At 48.0% G+C, this 16,372-nt stretch overlaps 1 protein-coding gene across 1 annotated transcript in view; it reads left to right on the top strand.

Moving 5' to 3' along the window:
• Positions 1-2,539: 2,539 nt before the first annotated feature.
• Positions 2,540-16,372, top strand: part of slc8a2b (solute carrier family 8 member 2b) — a 28,595-nt gene continuing 14,762 nt past the window's right edge. The window contains exons 1-7 of the mRNA XM_030109280.1: positions 2,540-2,982; positions 6,446-6,583; positions 6,919-7,146; positions 7,406-7,789; positions 8,917-9,042; positions 9,197-9,392; positions 9,544-9,674. Coding sequence (XP_029965140.1) covers positions 2,602-2,982; positions 6,446-6,583; positions 6,919-7,146; positions 7,406-7,789; positions 8,917-9,042; positions 9,197-9,392; positions 9,544-9,674 — 1,584 coding nt within the window. The 5' untranslated portion in view covers positions 2,540-2,601. The remainder of the gene's footprint in view (positions 2,983-6,445; positions 6,584-6,918; positions 7,147-7,405; positions 7,790-8,916; positions 9,043-9,196; positions 9,393-9,543; positions 9,675-16,372) is intronic.

The raw sequence follows: 16,372 nt of genomic DNA, 5'->3' as shown, positions 1-16,372 counted from the left end.
TCAGCAGTTAAATCAAGAAGAAACTTCATGAGACAAATCAACGAATACAAGACGCCCCAGGAAGCGAGGAGAGGAGAGCAGTGGAAACAGTCAGGAGAAAGGGTGTGGATTTATCGTTCCAGTCTGAGGTTGTCGTGTTTGAAACCGGAAGGTGTTGGCGGGTGACACCCAGACGGAGGAGGGGGAGGATGAAGGTCCGACTCTGCGGGGTCCATCTGTCCGTCCTGCTGCTCTTTAAATCCACCGTGTGTTTGTACGGTCAAAGAAGGAAGAAAGTCAGCTGAAACATCTCGTCAGCGTCTCAGATTGAGGAGGAAATGGACAGCTGACATTTTGAGGGGAGTCCTGAGTTCATATGACTCAAATAAGAAGTAAACAAACATGAACACAGGTCTCTCCTGCCTCGTCTTGTCCCTCACAGCCGGATAGCTCCCGTCGCTCTCCTGCTTCTCTTCCTCGTATTTTGAATGCGGCCTCCTCTCTCTCTCGCTGCTGCTGTTTGCCTGGTTTTCTTCCTCAGCTTCACGACATCCAGCTGCTTCCTTCTATCCAAAGTTTTATTCCCCAAACTCAGCAGAAAGGCACCTTTTCTTTATCCCATGGAAGTAAAAATACACCTTTATGTGCCGAGTCAGATTCTCTGCGGACGGCTTCAGGCGAGTCCTCAGGGCGCCAAGTAATGAAGGAGAGGGTGAGGTTATACAAGCATTTCTCGTCTGTAATTTAAGAGGTGCGATCAAGTGAAAATGAGTCATTTCGATTAATGGAGTTACTCAAACAGTTACTGCAAAACAAGTAACCTTTGTTCCTTTCCATAGACGGAATGATCCATTCCTGTGCACGTCACCGTGTTACTGTAGAGCTTCTGGAACGGCTGTGGCTCAGTCTGATCACTGATTCACACAGCTGAAGCTCCATCAGTCAGTGGGAGGAAGATGCTCTGTAATCTGGACATTAGCTCCAATTAATTAATTAAAGCCATGCACATGCCTGATATTCTGTATTGATTGAAGGAAATATGCTAAATGATCAGCCTCCACATGTGTAACTGTGCAAAACATGGAAGAACATGGAAACTCCACAGAGGAAAACTGGCCTGTTTATCAGAAGAAGCCTCAGAATGCGTCTCTCCGGTCCTTGGATCTCGTCCCACGTCTCTGTTCTCTGTGTGGCGGTGACTCAGCGTCAGGTCTGTGCTGATTCACCTCCTCCTCTCTCTTTATGCTCACATGCAGATGCCTGAGCGTACTCCAGCGCTCGCTCTGCTGGTTATTTGCTGAACCATATATGAGCAATACAAACATGGCGTGAATGAAGCGGAGCTTATGTTGGCCCAGATGACTGGAGCGTCTCTGCTCCTGAATAAGATGTGGCGCTGAAGATGAAGAGCATTGATTTTGTTGGATGTTTGTGTTGTGGGCGTACAGGCAGCAGCTCTTCTGAATAGCACTGCGGCACAGTGTGTCTTCTCTGTGTTTACAACCAGGACTGCAGGCGGGACTTCATCAGAGCTGAGATGCTGGAGCCATCATTCCCTCAGCGACGTCCGTGAATGTCTGAACACTCATTTCATTCATATGCATCCATATTTATTTATTCATTCATTCTATTGTCTGATTTGACAGAAAACTGAGGCAGTTTGTGGTCGTGGGCACGGTGGTCCAGTGGGTAGTTCTGTTAGATCAGGAAAGTATGCGTTTGGGCTCTTTCTGTGTGAGGTCTGCATGTTTTCCCTGTGTGTTTCTTATTGTGACTTCAGCTTCCAGTATCAGATCAAAGATGTGCTGAAGCCTAAAATGTCACTTCATGTGATTTCTCTTCATGAAGCTGCTGCTGTCTGATGATGCTGTTTACATGATCTGGTCATTCCAGAAATCACAACATGATCTGATTTTTCATGTGCAGGAGAACTGATCACTGAAATGGAGTCATGACCTGCCGTCCATCCAGTGTTCATCTTAATAAGAAATAATTCAGAAGGTGAATTTGTGGTTGGTGGAGGGCTTCGATAATCAAACTGTTTTCCAGTTAGTGGTGGAAACTTAAGAGGAGTTTTTTCTTAATCTTCAGAAGAGAAAACATTGCAGCTCTTTTGTTTTCGTTTCTTTTTTATTGTGTTTGTTCAACATTAGTAAAGCGGAGGACAGGAAGGACCTGCAGCAGGTGGAGAGGGAGGCATCGACTGGTCAACCGGCTGTTTTTGAATTCTTTTGATTTTACATTTATGTTTCTCCTGAAAACCAGTTTGCTTTGCCTTGCTTGGTGTCTTTTCTGTTTGTTTTTCATTTGGCACTCGTCAGAGAATCAGTTTTTCTCTTTCATCCTTTGCTTCATGTGCCCCAAACTTAAGATTCTGAAAAAAAGGGAGTGTCTTGTGTCTTTGACGCACCACTGCGTCCGTCGGCTCCTCAGGTTAAACAGACGTCAGCTGTTCTCCTATAAGCCTCAGTCCGATGTGTTTCTTCTTCTCTCTCCACGCCCAGGTGAGCTCGTCGCACCACCTCAGCTCTGCCCAGCGTTTCCCCCCCTCCCCACCTCCCTCTTCTCCGGACTGACCCCGTCCTCCTCTTCGTCGTCCTCCTCTGGGAACCCGACGCCACCATGTCTCCGTCAGCGTCCTCCCTCCTCCTCTTCCTCCTGGTCTTCCTCCTGCCGCCGCCCCCCTGCCGGCCGGAGTCCCAGCGCAGCGGGCCCAGCGTGGACCCCAGCCTGAGGACGGCGCTGCCCTCCGTCTTCCCGTCCTCCGTCCCGTCCTCCTCGTCCTACAGTAACGCCTCCGGCCCCACCGTCAGAGACAAGTGCAACGAGGAGACGGAGTGCAAGCCCGGCATCCTGCTGCCCGTCTGGCTGCCCAACAAGCCCCCGCTGGGCTACCAGGTGGGCCGGGCCGTGGTCTACTTCGTGTCCCTCATGTACATGTTCCTGGGAGTGTCCATCATCGCAGACCGCTTCATGGCGTCCATCGAGGTCATCACGTCTCAGGTGAGCAGCAGTACTCGCTTCCACCTCTCTGTAGAGGGTGTGTGTGTGTGTGTGTGTGTGTGTGTGTGTCCTGGTGAAATGTGCAGGACATGCAGCCGTCTTACTCCAGAGGGGAGTTATGGATGAGGTGGAAACAATCCAAAGAGGTGTTTCAATATTTGTAACGAGGTGATTTCAGATGATTTCTTATTAATAGTGCATGTTTGAATGAACTTACTGTCTTTATCAAAGTGTAAAAAGGCCTCATGGCGAGTTTTAGTAATGCCTCAGAGACTCTTTCCTTTTGTCCTCGACAACTCTGTGTACAACGCTTTTGATGCACTCAGTAGATTAATCGGGTGTTTGTTTCGTTTTGGGGGTCTTGTGAGGTCAAGGCGGGGGAGCATCGTTTCTGGTTGACGTCACTGAAAGACAGTATTGAAGTTGTGTGTGCTAAAAGCACAGATGACTTGTTTCTCTCCTAAAGAACGGCTTTCCTCTCAGGATCAGGTCCAGGAGCTCCTGTTTGCTCTCGATGTGACATGTGGGCGTGGCTTTTTCTGAAAACTGCTGTGATTGGATTGAAATTACAAATTCAGTTCAGTTCACTTTCAGTGCAACAAAACAGTCATTTTGCAGAGAAAACGTGAAGTAATCCACACGAGCAAGCAGAGATGACAGTGTGAATCAAACACTTGATTCGTTCACTCTCTTCTCCACCTCTTCCCTCTTCTGCTCTCGTGTTTCTCCTGAAACCTGAAATGTCCTTCTGACCACAGTTAACCTTTTTATTTGCTCCCACCTCCAGAAAACAGCGTTTTCTGCTCTTCGGGAGTTTTTGTCTTTTTTAATGGCCCACACTGGTCCTGAAGTGTTCTGCTGTGTTGACGTTTCTAACTGCACAGATGAGAGCTGATTCATCCGTTTGCTGACTGTACGTCTCCAAAATAAACCTACGTGACATTAATATATTCGTGAGGCGGTATATTGTAGTTTGATTCGGACATCATTTATTCATTAGTGCTTGTTATGTTGAGGGTTTGAAGGCATGTTCACTTTCAGGAAGCTTGGAAATGTGTTTGTATCATCAGATGGCCGCTCTGCAGCTCAGGTCCCGTCTTCATGTGTTAATCCTGCACGGTACAGCAAATGACCCTCAGCTGCTTCTCTCAGGTCAGCCTGGTGTTTCCACACTCATCCCGCCGTCCCTGGTGGCCTTTAATGCTTCCGCAGTCGTGTTAAAAAACACAGAAGTGGAGGCCTGAGAGGATTGAATGGAGGAGGAAGAACGAGCGCAAGGAAGAGAGCGGAGAGACAGAAGAGGACAGATTCACTCCGTCCCTGTGCTGCTGTGCTTACTTCCATCAACACACACATTAATGAAGGCATTCTTATTTTTATTGGTAATAATAATGATAATAAAGGAAATGAGAAGAAGAATCTCACACTGGCAGCTGGAGAAAGGGAATCAAACCTGTGACACTGAGATTGAGAGACGACGGATGCAGTAGACTAAAGTCTGCGCTGATCACTGCCAGGAGCCCTGTTCCTCTTTCTTCCTCTTCATATCTCTGAAAAAGCTGTGAACACCTAAATCTCTTGTTTCCTTCTGACTGAAAATAGAAATCTTCAATAGGCTGAAGCTCCTCAGAAAGCGTTCGCAGTCCTGTCTCATCCTGATCGCGATACGGTCACTCTGCCGTCAGAAGAGTGATGTGTTCTGGAATTGTTTGAAATGTAATGGTTGGTTAGAAAGACAGAAAAAGCTGGAAGTGACCAGTACAGGGTTGAGCTGCTGCCAGACGTGAAGAAACGACGCAGGAGATCCAGTGTGAACGTCGGCAGACGCTGGCTGTAGGTTGATAGAGGAAGGACGTCCTGGTATCAGAGGCTGTGGTGGCAGAAAGGAGGAAGATGGAAGGGTTAATGGAGGAAAACCTCCATTAAAGCCAAGGTCACTGAAAATGAGTGTGTGTGTGTGTGTGTGTGTGTGTGTGTGTGTGTGTGTGTGTGTGTGTGTGTGTGTGTGTGTGTGTGTGTGTGTTATGAGGATTTATGGGTGCAGTGTGGAGCGCTGTGAGTAAACTCCTGATGGAAACTGAGACGACCTCTCTGGATGGAGGAGCTCTTCCTGATGTGTGTGATCGTCTCAGCTCAGCTTCTCGTCCCCCGCTCGAGATGTTCAACTCATTCTCGATAGAACTGAGTGACTGATGAAGTATTTCATCATCCTGGGGTGTGTTAGGGTCCACAGTGGGAGACAGTCTGCTCAGTTTCTCCGCTGAGCTTTGAGGTTTTCCTGTCGGTCAAACGGTCGTTAAGCGCTGCTGATCAGCCTGCTCTGCTCTGCTTAATGTAGAAGATCTCATGTTTTCATCAGAAGAATTTGGAAATGCAAAGTGCCCAATAGTTTCATGTGTCGATGCTTTGATATGCAAGACAAGCGAAGCATACAGCGAAGAGCTGCTCCAGCTGCTAGCATGTCGCAGATTTGGACGCAGCTCTTGATTATTGTGTTAAATTTTGGAAACTCCTGTCCGTCGGTATGACTCCTCCAACCTAAAAACCTGGAATCGATCAGCTGGTCCCTCAACGCAATTGACAAGGTATTTTCACCGAGGAATGCTGGCGTGGCAGAGGGACTTTTCCTGCAGGCTACAGCATCTGTGCCCAACCATTATTTCGTAGGATGTTGAAGATTTGAACATCTCCGTATTCATGAAAGGACATCTCCTAACAGGTCTCCAGGGTTGGTCCCCGGAAAGACTCTGGCTTCTTCCAGCGGATAATGACTGAAGGCAGAGTGACCGGCCTTATCTGACCCTGTTCCTGACCAGAAGACACTCATGGACACAGCTGCTGCTTGGACGACAATCAGCAGCTACTGTTAAACATTCAGAAGCCATTTTCAAGGACACTGACTACAGATTGTCTTCATATACGATCCCCGCCTGTGAGGGTTCCCCTCCACGTCCCATCCGCCCACCCCCACCCATTATAGGCCGATGGAGGGCCTCCCTAGACCCATCCAAACAGCGTCAGATGTATACTGTTGTCTATGAACAGCGAGCTGTATAGCTCGTCGCCCCTGGCTGCTCTTTCTGGTTCTTCCTGGAAGAGGAAGGAGGTGTTGGCGATGCTCTTGGTTCGCTGCGACTCACTGAACGCGACCTCGTTATCGTATTGTACTGTAATGACAAATAAAGCTTCTTGTGTTCTAGTGATGTAAAGAACTTATAATGACCCAGTCCCACTTCAATACATCATAAAAAAAACCTGTTAAATCTCAATAATTTTATGCTGACAGTGGAAATGATACTTGTTGCTTTGTTGCCTGAAGCCAAAGTTAATAATGTAGAAAATGGTGAGAGAGGAGAATAATCGTGGCTCAGTACAAGGTCAAGTGGCTCTAAACACACGCTGTGTGTGTGTGTGTGTGTGTGTGTGTGTGTGTGTGTGTGTGTGTGTGTGTTGGGTTCATCAGGAGAAAGAGGTGACCATCACAATGCCCAACGGGGAAACATCCGTGGCCACGGTTCGAATCTGGAACGAGACGGTGTCCAATCTGACGCTGATGGCTCTGGGCTCCAGCGCTCCCGAGATCCTGCTGTCTGTCATCGAGGTACGCACACACACACACACACACACACACACACACACACACACACACACACACAGAGAGAAAAGTGCTGATCATAATCAGAGGACTTTCCATGAATTCTCTGACAGTATCAGCTCTCTCAGCTTCTCTTCTTAATAAACGTCTCATTTTGACTTTATGCTGAATCACTTGGAACTTTTCGCTGCATTGACGTTAAGAACTGCCAAGAAACCCATCAGGATGTGATATACCTCATCCAAAAAACAGAAATGAAGCAGAGAAAACAAACCAATGACCCCAGCCAAAGTGAACCATAACATCAGTTTAACATCAGACCTCCGGTTCGTCCTCCGCAGGTCTGCGGCCACAAGTTCGAGGCGGGTCAGCTGGGCCCGGGAACCATCGTCGGCAGCGCCGCCTTCAACATGTTTGTGATCATCGGGATCTGCGTGTGGACCATCCCCAACGGAGAGACCCGCAAGATCAAACACCTGCGGGTGTTCTTCATCACCGCCTTCTGGAGCATCTTCGCCTACATCTGGCTCTACCTCATCCTGTCCATCATGTCGCCCGGCGTGGTGGAGGTGAGCCCTGCACGGCGAGCTCACACGGGGACCGCGCAGGGGGGAAATCCTCTCTTGGTTGCTGCTTTTCACCTTTTGTCATTAGTTCACGAATCTGAGCTAACATCCAGATTACAGAACATCTTCCTGCCACTGGCTGATGGATCTGAAGTTAATGAGCAAATTAGTTCCATTTCTTCCTCATTTTGCTGGTTATTAATGTTGAATGAATCAACATTGTGTGTGTGTGTGTGTGTGTGTGTGTGTGTGTGTGTGTCAGGTGTGGGAGGCCCTGGTAACCCTGCTGTACTTCCCCGTGTGTGTCATCCTGGCGTGGATCGCGGACCGCCGCCTGCTCTTCTACAAGTACATGGGCAAGCGTTACCGCGCCGACAAGCGCCACGGCATCGTCGTGGAGACGGAGGGGGACCTGACCCCCAACAAGGGCGGCATGGAGATGATAGTGGACGGCAAGTTCCCGCCGCGCGGCGGCGCCGTGGTTCCTGCCGAGAACTGCGGGGGCGCGCAGGACGGCAACGCCGCCAACAGCATCGGCGGAGCGGCGGGAGCCATGGCAACGGGCGCCGGGGGCAACCTGCCCAACTCGAACAGCGCCATGGTCAACGTGGACAGCAGCAAGGAGCTGGACGAGAGCCGCAAGGAGGTGAGACGAGGACAGTACTGGACACTGGAGCCCGATCGCGACCAGCAGCACCGCCTGCCGCCTCTTTAAACCCTCTCACTGGTGACTGCTGGTAAAACTAACTGGATTCTAACTGGAGCCGAGCTGACAGCACACACAGACGGAATCAGAGAGTATGAGCAGACACACTCATCACCACACACTGTGAGCTGTAATCGATCAGTAATCTCACCTTCTCACAGGCAAAAAAGAAGTCAGGTAGCAGAAGAAACCGTTTGAGCGGTTGTGTTCTGAGTAATGGATCCTCTTCCTACCGGAGACAGCAGGAACGTAAATGTAACAAATGTCCTGTTTATGCTGCATCTCATTTCCACATGTGGATTATCAGAACAGGGCGACGCACTGCCTCCATCAAGCCAGGGACCTTTATGGGTTTTTAATCTTCAGCTGAAAGTGAAGAGAGAACTCTGTGAGCTGCAGAAGGAACACATGGAAATCACTCAGCCTGCAGCGAAAGAGAGCTTCTCGAGTGTCAGGAGGTTTTTATTCTCAATACTTCCATTCATCCATCCATCCATCCATTTATTTATGATAAAATAGAATAAAAATGCATTTTTCATCTCAGACTGAAGTTATCGAACTTAGCTCCACATAGAAAAGAACCCAAAATAAACAGCATTGAAGTTCAAATATCAATGATAGGATGAAGCTGAATAAGCTAGCAGTGGTTGGTGTCAGCGTAGAGGAGCAAACTGTCAGTAAAACACAACAAACACTCTTTACAGGGATTTGGTTACCAAACAGGATTAATATAGTTCTAGTTAAATACACGACTTCAGCAGTTCTGGCTGTGATGTGAGGATAGAACCTGCTGAAACTCTGTTCCACATGATTATTTGTTTGTTGTGTGATGTGCAGTGTGTCACATAGTGTGTGTGGGAAATGTTCGACTCTGAACATATTTCTTTTCCTACAGACCCTGAATGATCTGTGTTGAACTCAAAATTTCTCGTTTCCACTTTCCTGCAAAAAATAAGATTTTGAACACCGACACTTTCAGTGTTTGTGTGATCACCTGTGCCTGCAGTGTGTGTGTGTGTGTGTGTGTTATTCAGATAAGTGAAGTGTGTATGTGTCTTCTGCTGCAGGTGATTCGCATCCTGAAGGAGCTGAAGCAGAAATATCCAGACAAAGAGCTGGACCAGCTGGTGGAGCTGGCCAACTACTACGCTCTGCTGCACCAGCAGAAGAGCAGGGCCTTCTACCGCATACAGGTGACACACACACACACACACACACACACACACACACTCTTCTGCAGACCTCAAAAGCTGTTATGAGTTCGGACCCATCTCTATGGGTACATTAATAAAAAGATATTTCTTGACGGTTTCTCTACTCTTCACTCTGCCTTCGCCTCCTCTGCAGGCGACCCGCATGATGATCGGCGCCGGGAACGTCCTGAAGAAGCACGCGGCCGACCACGCGCGCCGCACGGCGGTGACGGACGAGGAGGCGCCGGAGGACGACGACCTGGAGATCTGCAGCCGCATCTCGTTCGAGAGCGCCCACAGTCAGTGCATGGAGAACTGCGGCGTGCTCACGCTGGCCGTCGTCTGTCAAGGTAGAAGCACCCAGCGCTTCCTCACAAACGACTCAACATCTAAACAGAGACAAGGATGAAAAGCTTATATTTTGTCGAGAACTGAACCTAAACAGAGATGTTTCACAGCCGTTAAATCCTCGATGTGTTCTCGTGTTGTGGTTGTTTCCAGGGGGTCTGGGGGAAAACACCTTCTACGTGGACTACAGGACGGAGGACGGCTCGGCCAACGCCGGCTCAGACTACGACTACAGCGAAGGAACGCTGGTGTTCAAACCTGGAGACACGCGTAAAGAGATCAAGGTGAGTGGAGAAGAGACGGGAGGTTCGGAGGAGACGCGTTACAGCTCAATATGCTCAAATCAAACTCTAAACATGTCCTACCTTTGTGCTCGTCATTTTGTTGTTCATCGTGAAAGTAGCTTTCGATGCTGACTTACTGCATTTGACGATCTCAGGTTTAGGCTGCAGCATATTTTACTTCAGTGAGTTCGGTATTGATCCGGGTCCTGACCTGTCATTAAAGAGCGACAGTGGGACACGACCAGAGAATAAAATGAAATGAGCTGCAAAAGATGTAAAGTAAAGAAAATAGGAAGTGGACTTCATTTCTGTAACATTTTCTCTGCGTCAGCATTTGTTAAGAACTAAGGTCTTCAAGACAGTCAAGCAAAATGGCAAAAAGCCAATGACATCTTTAATCTTGATAGATTTTTACTTCAGAATTCATCTTTCAGAAAAAGTTCCTGTTTTGATGGAGTTCAGATTGGCTTTTCCCACTAAGAAGAGTATTTTTTGCTTCCAAGTCCCCATGAATGCACCATTTTTATAGAACTCCTTTGTTTCTCGATGAGTAATATATATTAGTCCAAAAAGGTTCATTGGTCTTTCCAATTTATAATCCAAAAGCAAAGGTTCTTTTCCAAAGACCAGGGAGGTATTTTTGTTATTTACCTGACGGTTTCGGCAGCTGTCAGCTGTCTTCTTCAGAGAGTCACGTGATGTTGTTGTGACGTATCTTGTGGGAGAATAGCGCCAAAACCTGTATAAATCAGCTGACAAGATACGTCACAACAACATCACGTGACTCTCTGAAGAAGACAGCTGACAGCTGCCGAAACCGTCAGGTAAATAACAAAAATACCTCCCTGGTCTTTGGAAAAGAACCTTTGCTTTTAGTAATATATATTGTCCTAAGTATTTCCAATATTGGACTTGATTACCAGACATGGAGTTTTTTTTAAACAGGTTCTAAACCAGATACCTGATTTGTGGTTGTTTGGTCACAGTCTGTCCTGAAAGAAGTGACGATGAGTTTGTTGTTGTCGTCACAATAATCTAAATTATCCACGTGTCCAGACACACCGCTGTGGTTCTTCCGCATGGCGTCTCCGTTTGCTGTGTTGATAAACCCGAACACGTCGGACTCAGACTGGCAGCAGTCTGCTCCTCTTCCTGGTGTCAGCTTTGACAGGAAGCGGATCCCTCCATTAAAAAATTCATTCAGGTTTTTTGGAGCTGAGATGAAACTTTAATGAACCCAGTTGGAAAAAAATAAACAGCTGGTGGAACACATTCATTATCAAACCAGGGATCTGTCATTTCAGCCCAGCAGAGGGTTTCTACCCGATCAGTTACCGGGTTGCCAGGTTTGGTGCAGGAGGAGTTTTCCTCACTGGTGCAGTCTCATGCTGCGGGTGGATGGATCGTGCACCGCAGGGCTGTTACATGTGATTTAATCAGGAGATCAAAGTGAGGAGAGAGCAGGGTGATGATGAAACGGGAGGAGGGTCCCAGCAGGAGACACCGGGGGGCTGCAGGAGAAACCATGGCTGCAACGAGTCAGACTGAAAATAACAGCTACCACGTGACCGAAACTGAAAGTCTGTTTGTTCATCCAGCAAAGAACACTGAGACATCTGACAGCTGCAGTGCACACAAGATTCAACAGAGGCCTGAGATCTCTTTGAGAGGTGGCCTGGTATATCTTTTTTAATTAATTAACTTTAACAAACTCGATACAGATTTTAACTTTTCTGATTTTTTTAATGGCTCACTCTGATTTTTTTGAAGACATTTGCACTGTTTCTGATTGCGTGGGACATTTCCTCAGCTGGCTCCCCGTGACTTTCATCAGCAGACTTTTTGATCAGATATTTTCTGTGTTGCGCTTTAAACTCTGTGGATGAAGTTCCTTCACAAACACAAACACAAACACCTTTTTTTTTTTTTTTTTACATTAATCAGATTTCCCTTTTCCTGACGGCATTGTTTGACTCTGAAAACCGTATTCCTGCTGCTGTAAGCTGGATAATCTCTGCAAAGATTCAAAAGTCCGCTGGTGAAGGATCAAAAGAAACATCTGGATGAGAGCGGAACGCTGCAGTCGCCTGAAGAGGCGAGCAGTTTAAAAACGAGATTTTTCTGTGTGCGTTGGTGTGTGTGAGACAAAGGTCACACTCATCTGTTCCAGCACATTACATTGATCACTGCAGCGATTAGAAGTGAGCAGCGGGGAACCCAATTACTTACACCATCAGTGGTTTTGGTCACAGTCCCACCTGTGACTGTCTCCTCGGCCTCCGCCACCTCCACCCTCCTCCTCCCTAATCCCATTAAGTCCAGATCAGACTCACAGAACAATCAGACACTTCATCAGCACTTTGTGTTAGAAGGAAAATAAACTGTTACAAGCTCAGGTATGGATCTGTAGCTTTCTTTGCTGCGGTGTTTGCAGTTTAAAATGAGAAGACCATCTTAAACTTTTCCAGGCCCAGCCAATCTGCTGGCACTACCTCCGTTACAGCAGTGATTGACAGGTGGAGCGTAGCATTAGAACAGTGTAGCTCAGTCCGAAATTAAAATCTAGAATTGAAAAGGTCTTTAACAGCGAAGTACACGGATTCTCCATGTGTAGCCTGCCGTCGTGGCCTCTGTTGCTTTTCTTTTGCTTTGTTCAAATGAAGTTTTAATTAAAATATTTCACTCCTATTTATTCATTCTTCACTTTATTTCTGTTTTATCACAACTTCATCTCCATCTCTGCCCTCTTCTGCTGACCTCAGTGCTCCTGTCACTCTTTGACTGTGTTGTTTGGCACAAAGTCTTTATTTTTTCTTCTGTTTCTGATTTGATTCTTTGAATTCACTTTCAAATTGTTATGTATTGGATTTAGTCTTTCCGCTCCTTTAGCAGCCCTGAAGCTCTTTGTTCATACATTATTAGTCACATTCACCCATTCACCCATTCTCACTGTGATGGAGACAAATGGCATGTGAGGCGCTCCATCTATTGAGCTCCATCTGGGCTTTAGTTTCAAATGAGAGGGACAGGGATCGAACCGGCAACCTTAGCTCACTGTTCCCCTGAAAGACTTCATGTGAGAGCTGTTATATTTCCAATGAATGGATCCTGTATGAACCAGTATTTCTTGTAATCATCTGTGAACCTCTTGTGTTGCTCCTGTTTTCAGATTTAACTTTGTCTCAGATCTTCGTCCTCATTGCATTTTTTTCTCTTCTTTTCTTTCTAAGCTAAATTCATGTTCATGATCTCTCAGATGTGTTTGGCAGCTCTCTCCTCAACATGAACTCCACAGCATCACATTCATTTAGCCAGAGCAGTCCTCACAAAAGGCCTCATTTCAGGTGTCATGTTCTCATGGTGTCATCCGCGTTGATCACTTCGATAGCACACACACACACACACACACACACACACACACACACACACACACACACACACACACACACACACACACACACACACACACACACTCACACACACACACACACACACACACACACACACACACACACACACACACTAATAGCACTATTTATCTGTGTTAGCATGCAATTCAGCACTGTTTATGCAAAGTGAATTCGGCGATAACTGTTAAACAAATAGCTTTAATATCATGCCAGAGAATTCCAAATGCGTGAAACTACTTCTTTTTTCTCATTTGTGCCTGAAAGGAATATTAAATGAGCAGTGGCCGCGCACTGAATGAAGCCCTGCGCTGCATCCTGAGCAGACAGGCCGGCTTCCATCAGCAGCACACATCACACTCTGATTACAGAAGTGCCGCTCTGTAATATGAAAAACCATCGGAGGGTTTCTGCTGTCTGCTATTTCACTTCAGTGCATCTAATAAAGCCTCCGCAGACATTGTCAATTTGTAGCCTCGTTCACAAGTTGATTAGGACCTGTATTTTAAATGTTTCAGCAGCCCAACATGAATAGATGTCCAGAGACTGTGGTCCATTTTAATACAACGAAATCTGTGCTCTGTTGATGAATTTGGTTAATAACTGTCTAAATATGTGAGAAGATATCAGAAAAACTCAGCTAAAAACCTGCTAAAAACCTGAGGTTCATTGTCAGATCCTCGTCCTACTGAGAGAAGGTTGCAGTGGTGCTGACAGTCACCAGGGACCAGATAAAGTTCATGTGAAGGGGCTGTAAATGTTAACTTTCAAACATCAACATTATGGTTTAAACCACAAACTGAGTCCTGGAGACTGTTTTCTTTGCAAAATTTAAAGCAACTATCCTCTAAACCAGCGGTTCTCAAAATTTTCAGTGTGCACCACTGAGCTGACCCCAACATACAACAGCAGGCTGACTCTGTTCACTGTGGAGTTATTACTTATACATTTATTTTAAATGTGATTTTCACATTTCATCCATCCATCCATCCATCCATTTTCTACCGCTTATCCGGGGCCGGGTCGCGGGGGCAGCAGTCTCAGCAGGGATGCCCAGACTTCCCCGTCCCCAGACACTTCCTCCAGCTCCTCTGGGAGGACCCCAAGGCGTTCCCAGGCCAGCCGAGAGACATAGTCTCTCCAGCGTGTCCTGGGTCTTCCCCGGGGTCTCCTCCCAGTGGGACATGCCCGGAACACCTCCCCAGGGAGGCGTCCAGGAGGCATCCTAAACAGATGCCCGAGCCACCTCAGCTGGCTCCTCTCCATGTGGAGGAGTAGCGGCTCTACTCCGAGCTCCTCCCTGGTGACTGAGCTCCTCACCCTATCTCTAAGGGAGTCCAGCCCCCCTACGGAGGAAGCTCATTTCGGCCGCTTGTATCCGGGATCTTGTCCTTTCGGTCATGACCCAAAGCTCATGGCCATAGGTGAGGGTGGGAACGTAGATTGACCGGTAAATCGAGAGCTTCGCCTTTCGGCTCAGCTCCTTCTTCACCACAACGGACTGATACAACGACTGCATCACTGCAGCCGCTGCACCGATCCGCCTGTCAATCTCACGCTACATCCGTCCCCCACTCGTGAACAAGACCCCAAGATACTTGAACTCCTCCACTTGGGCTAGGGTCTCTCCACCAACCTGGAGGGGGCAAGCCATTTCATATATATTTCAAAATTATTTTGATAATTTTATGCATTTGAGTATTATGCATGTGAGTATTCTAGCATAATGGCGGCACGTGCACACGCAGCGGCTCCTCTCTGTCCCGACCACATGGTGTTTCCGTGTTTTTTGTGCGTCCCAAGGAGAACGTACTCCCGCAAGCTTCTGCTCGACATCCGCAGAATCATATTGAGAAATACATTCACGCCAGAGATTTCAGCGGACGTGGAAAAGCTCCGCTCCGACGGTCTGCTCCGGAGTCCCGCTCAACCCCCGCCCCTGCGGTAAGCCCACAGTGGAGGCGCCACAGGCGGAACAGGAGGAAGCAGAAGAGGGGTAAGCGCGGAGGTATCCGAGCTAGGCTAGCTGCTAGCCCTCATCGTCCGGCTATCCCCACCATCATCCTGGCTAACGTGCGCTCGCTGGATAACAAACTGGATTACATCCGCCTTCTTCGGACATCTGTAAAGACTGTGAGTGAGGGCTGTGTCCTTGTCTTCGTGGAAACATGGCTCAATGACAGCGTCCCGGACTGTGCTATCCAGCTAGAGCGGCTAACATGCTTCCGGGCTGACAGAGTGCTCGTCGAGGAGGGAAGACTCGCGGCGGGGGGCTCTGTGTTTACATCAGTGACGCCTGGTGCCGTGACGCCGTTGTAGTCTGTAAACACTGCTCACCACTGGTGGAGTTTATGATCATCAAGTGCCGCCCATTCTTCCTGCCAAGAGAAATTACAGCTGTTTTGCTGGCAGCAATATACATCCCCCCTGGCTCCACCAACAACAGGAGCGGGGCACTGAATGAACTCTATCAGCACATCAGTGAGCAGCAGACAGCCCATCCTGACGCCTTCCTCATCCTGGCTGGTGATTTCAACCACGCTAACCCAAAGAGCGTTTTTCCACAACTCCATGGACATATTAACTTTCCCACAAGAGGTGCTAATATCCTGGACAATTTTTTCACTACACACAGTGGTGCCTACAAAGCCACCCCCCTCCCCCACCTCGGGGCTTCAGACCACACTACTGTTATGCTCCTGCCAGCATACAGGCCGCTGGTTAAAATCACCAGACCAGCGAAGAAGACAATCCGTGTGTGGCCAGAGGGGTCGTCAGCGGCACTCCAGGACTGCTTCTATACCACTGACTGGAGTGTGTTCAGACAGGCGGCCACCTTCAACGACACCATAGACCTCCAGGAGTACACAGAGACCGTCACTGCTTACATGAGGAAATGCATGGACGACGTCACGGTCTCCAGAACCATCTCCACTCACGCCAACCAGAAACCATGGCTGACAGGGGAAGTCCACAGACTCCTGGGGCCTCGGAATGCTGCCTTCAGAGCTGGGGATGAAGCAGGCCTAAGGACAGCCAGGGCTAACCTGTCACGAGGTATCAGAGTGGCCAAGAGACAGTACTCCAGGAGGATCGCAGATCGTTTCACTGACAGCAGAGACACCAGGAACCTGTGGCGAGGGATCCAGACCATCACGGATTATAAGCCCGCTCCACAGACCTGTGACAACACCACCTCTCTGCTGAATCAACTGAACGACTTCTTTGCTCGCTTTGAGGATGACAACAACACCCCAGCACAGAAAGCCCCACCTCCTCCTGACGACCAGG

This window comes from Salarias fasciatus, chromosome 14 (genome assembly GCF_902148845.1).
Source record: "Salarias fasciatus chromosome 14, fSalaFa1.1, whole genome shotgun sequence".
NCBI classification, from domain to species: domain Eukaryota; kingdom Metazoa; phylum Chordata; class Actinopteri; order Blenniiformes; family Blenniidae; genus Salarias; species Salarias fasciatus.
Note: the sequence above shows the minus strand (reverse complement) of the source record. Positions and strands in the feature narration are given on the sequence as shown.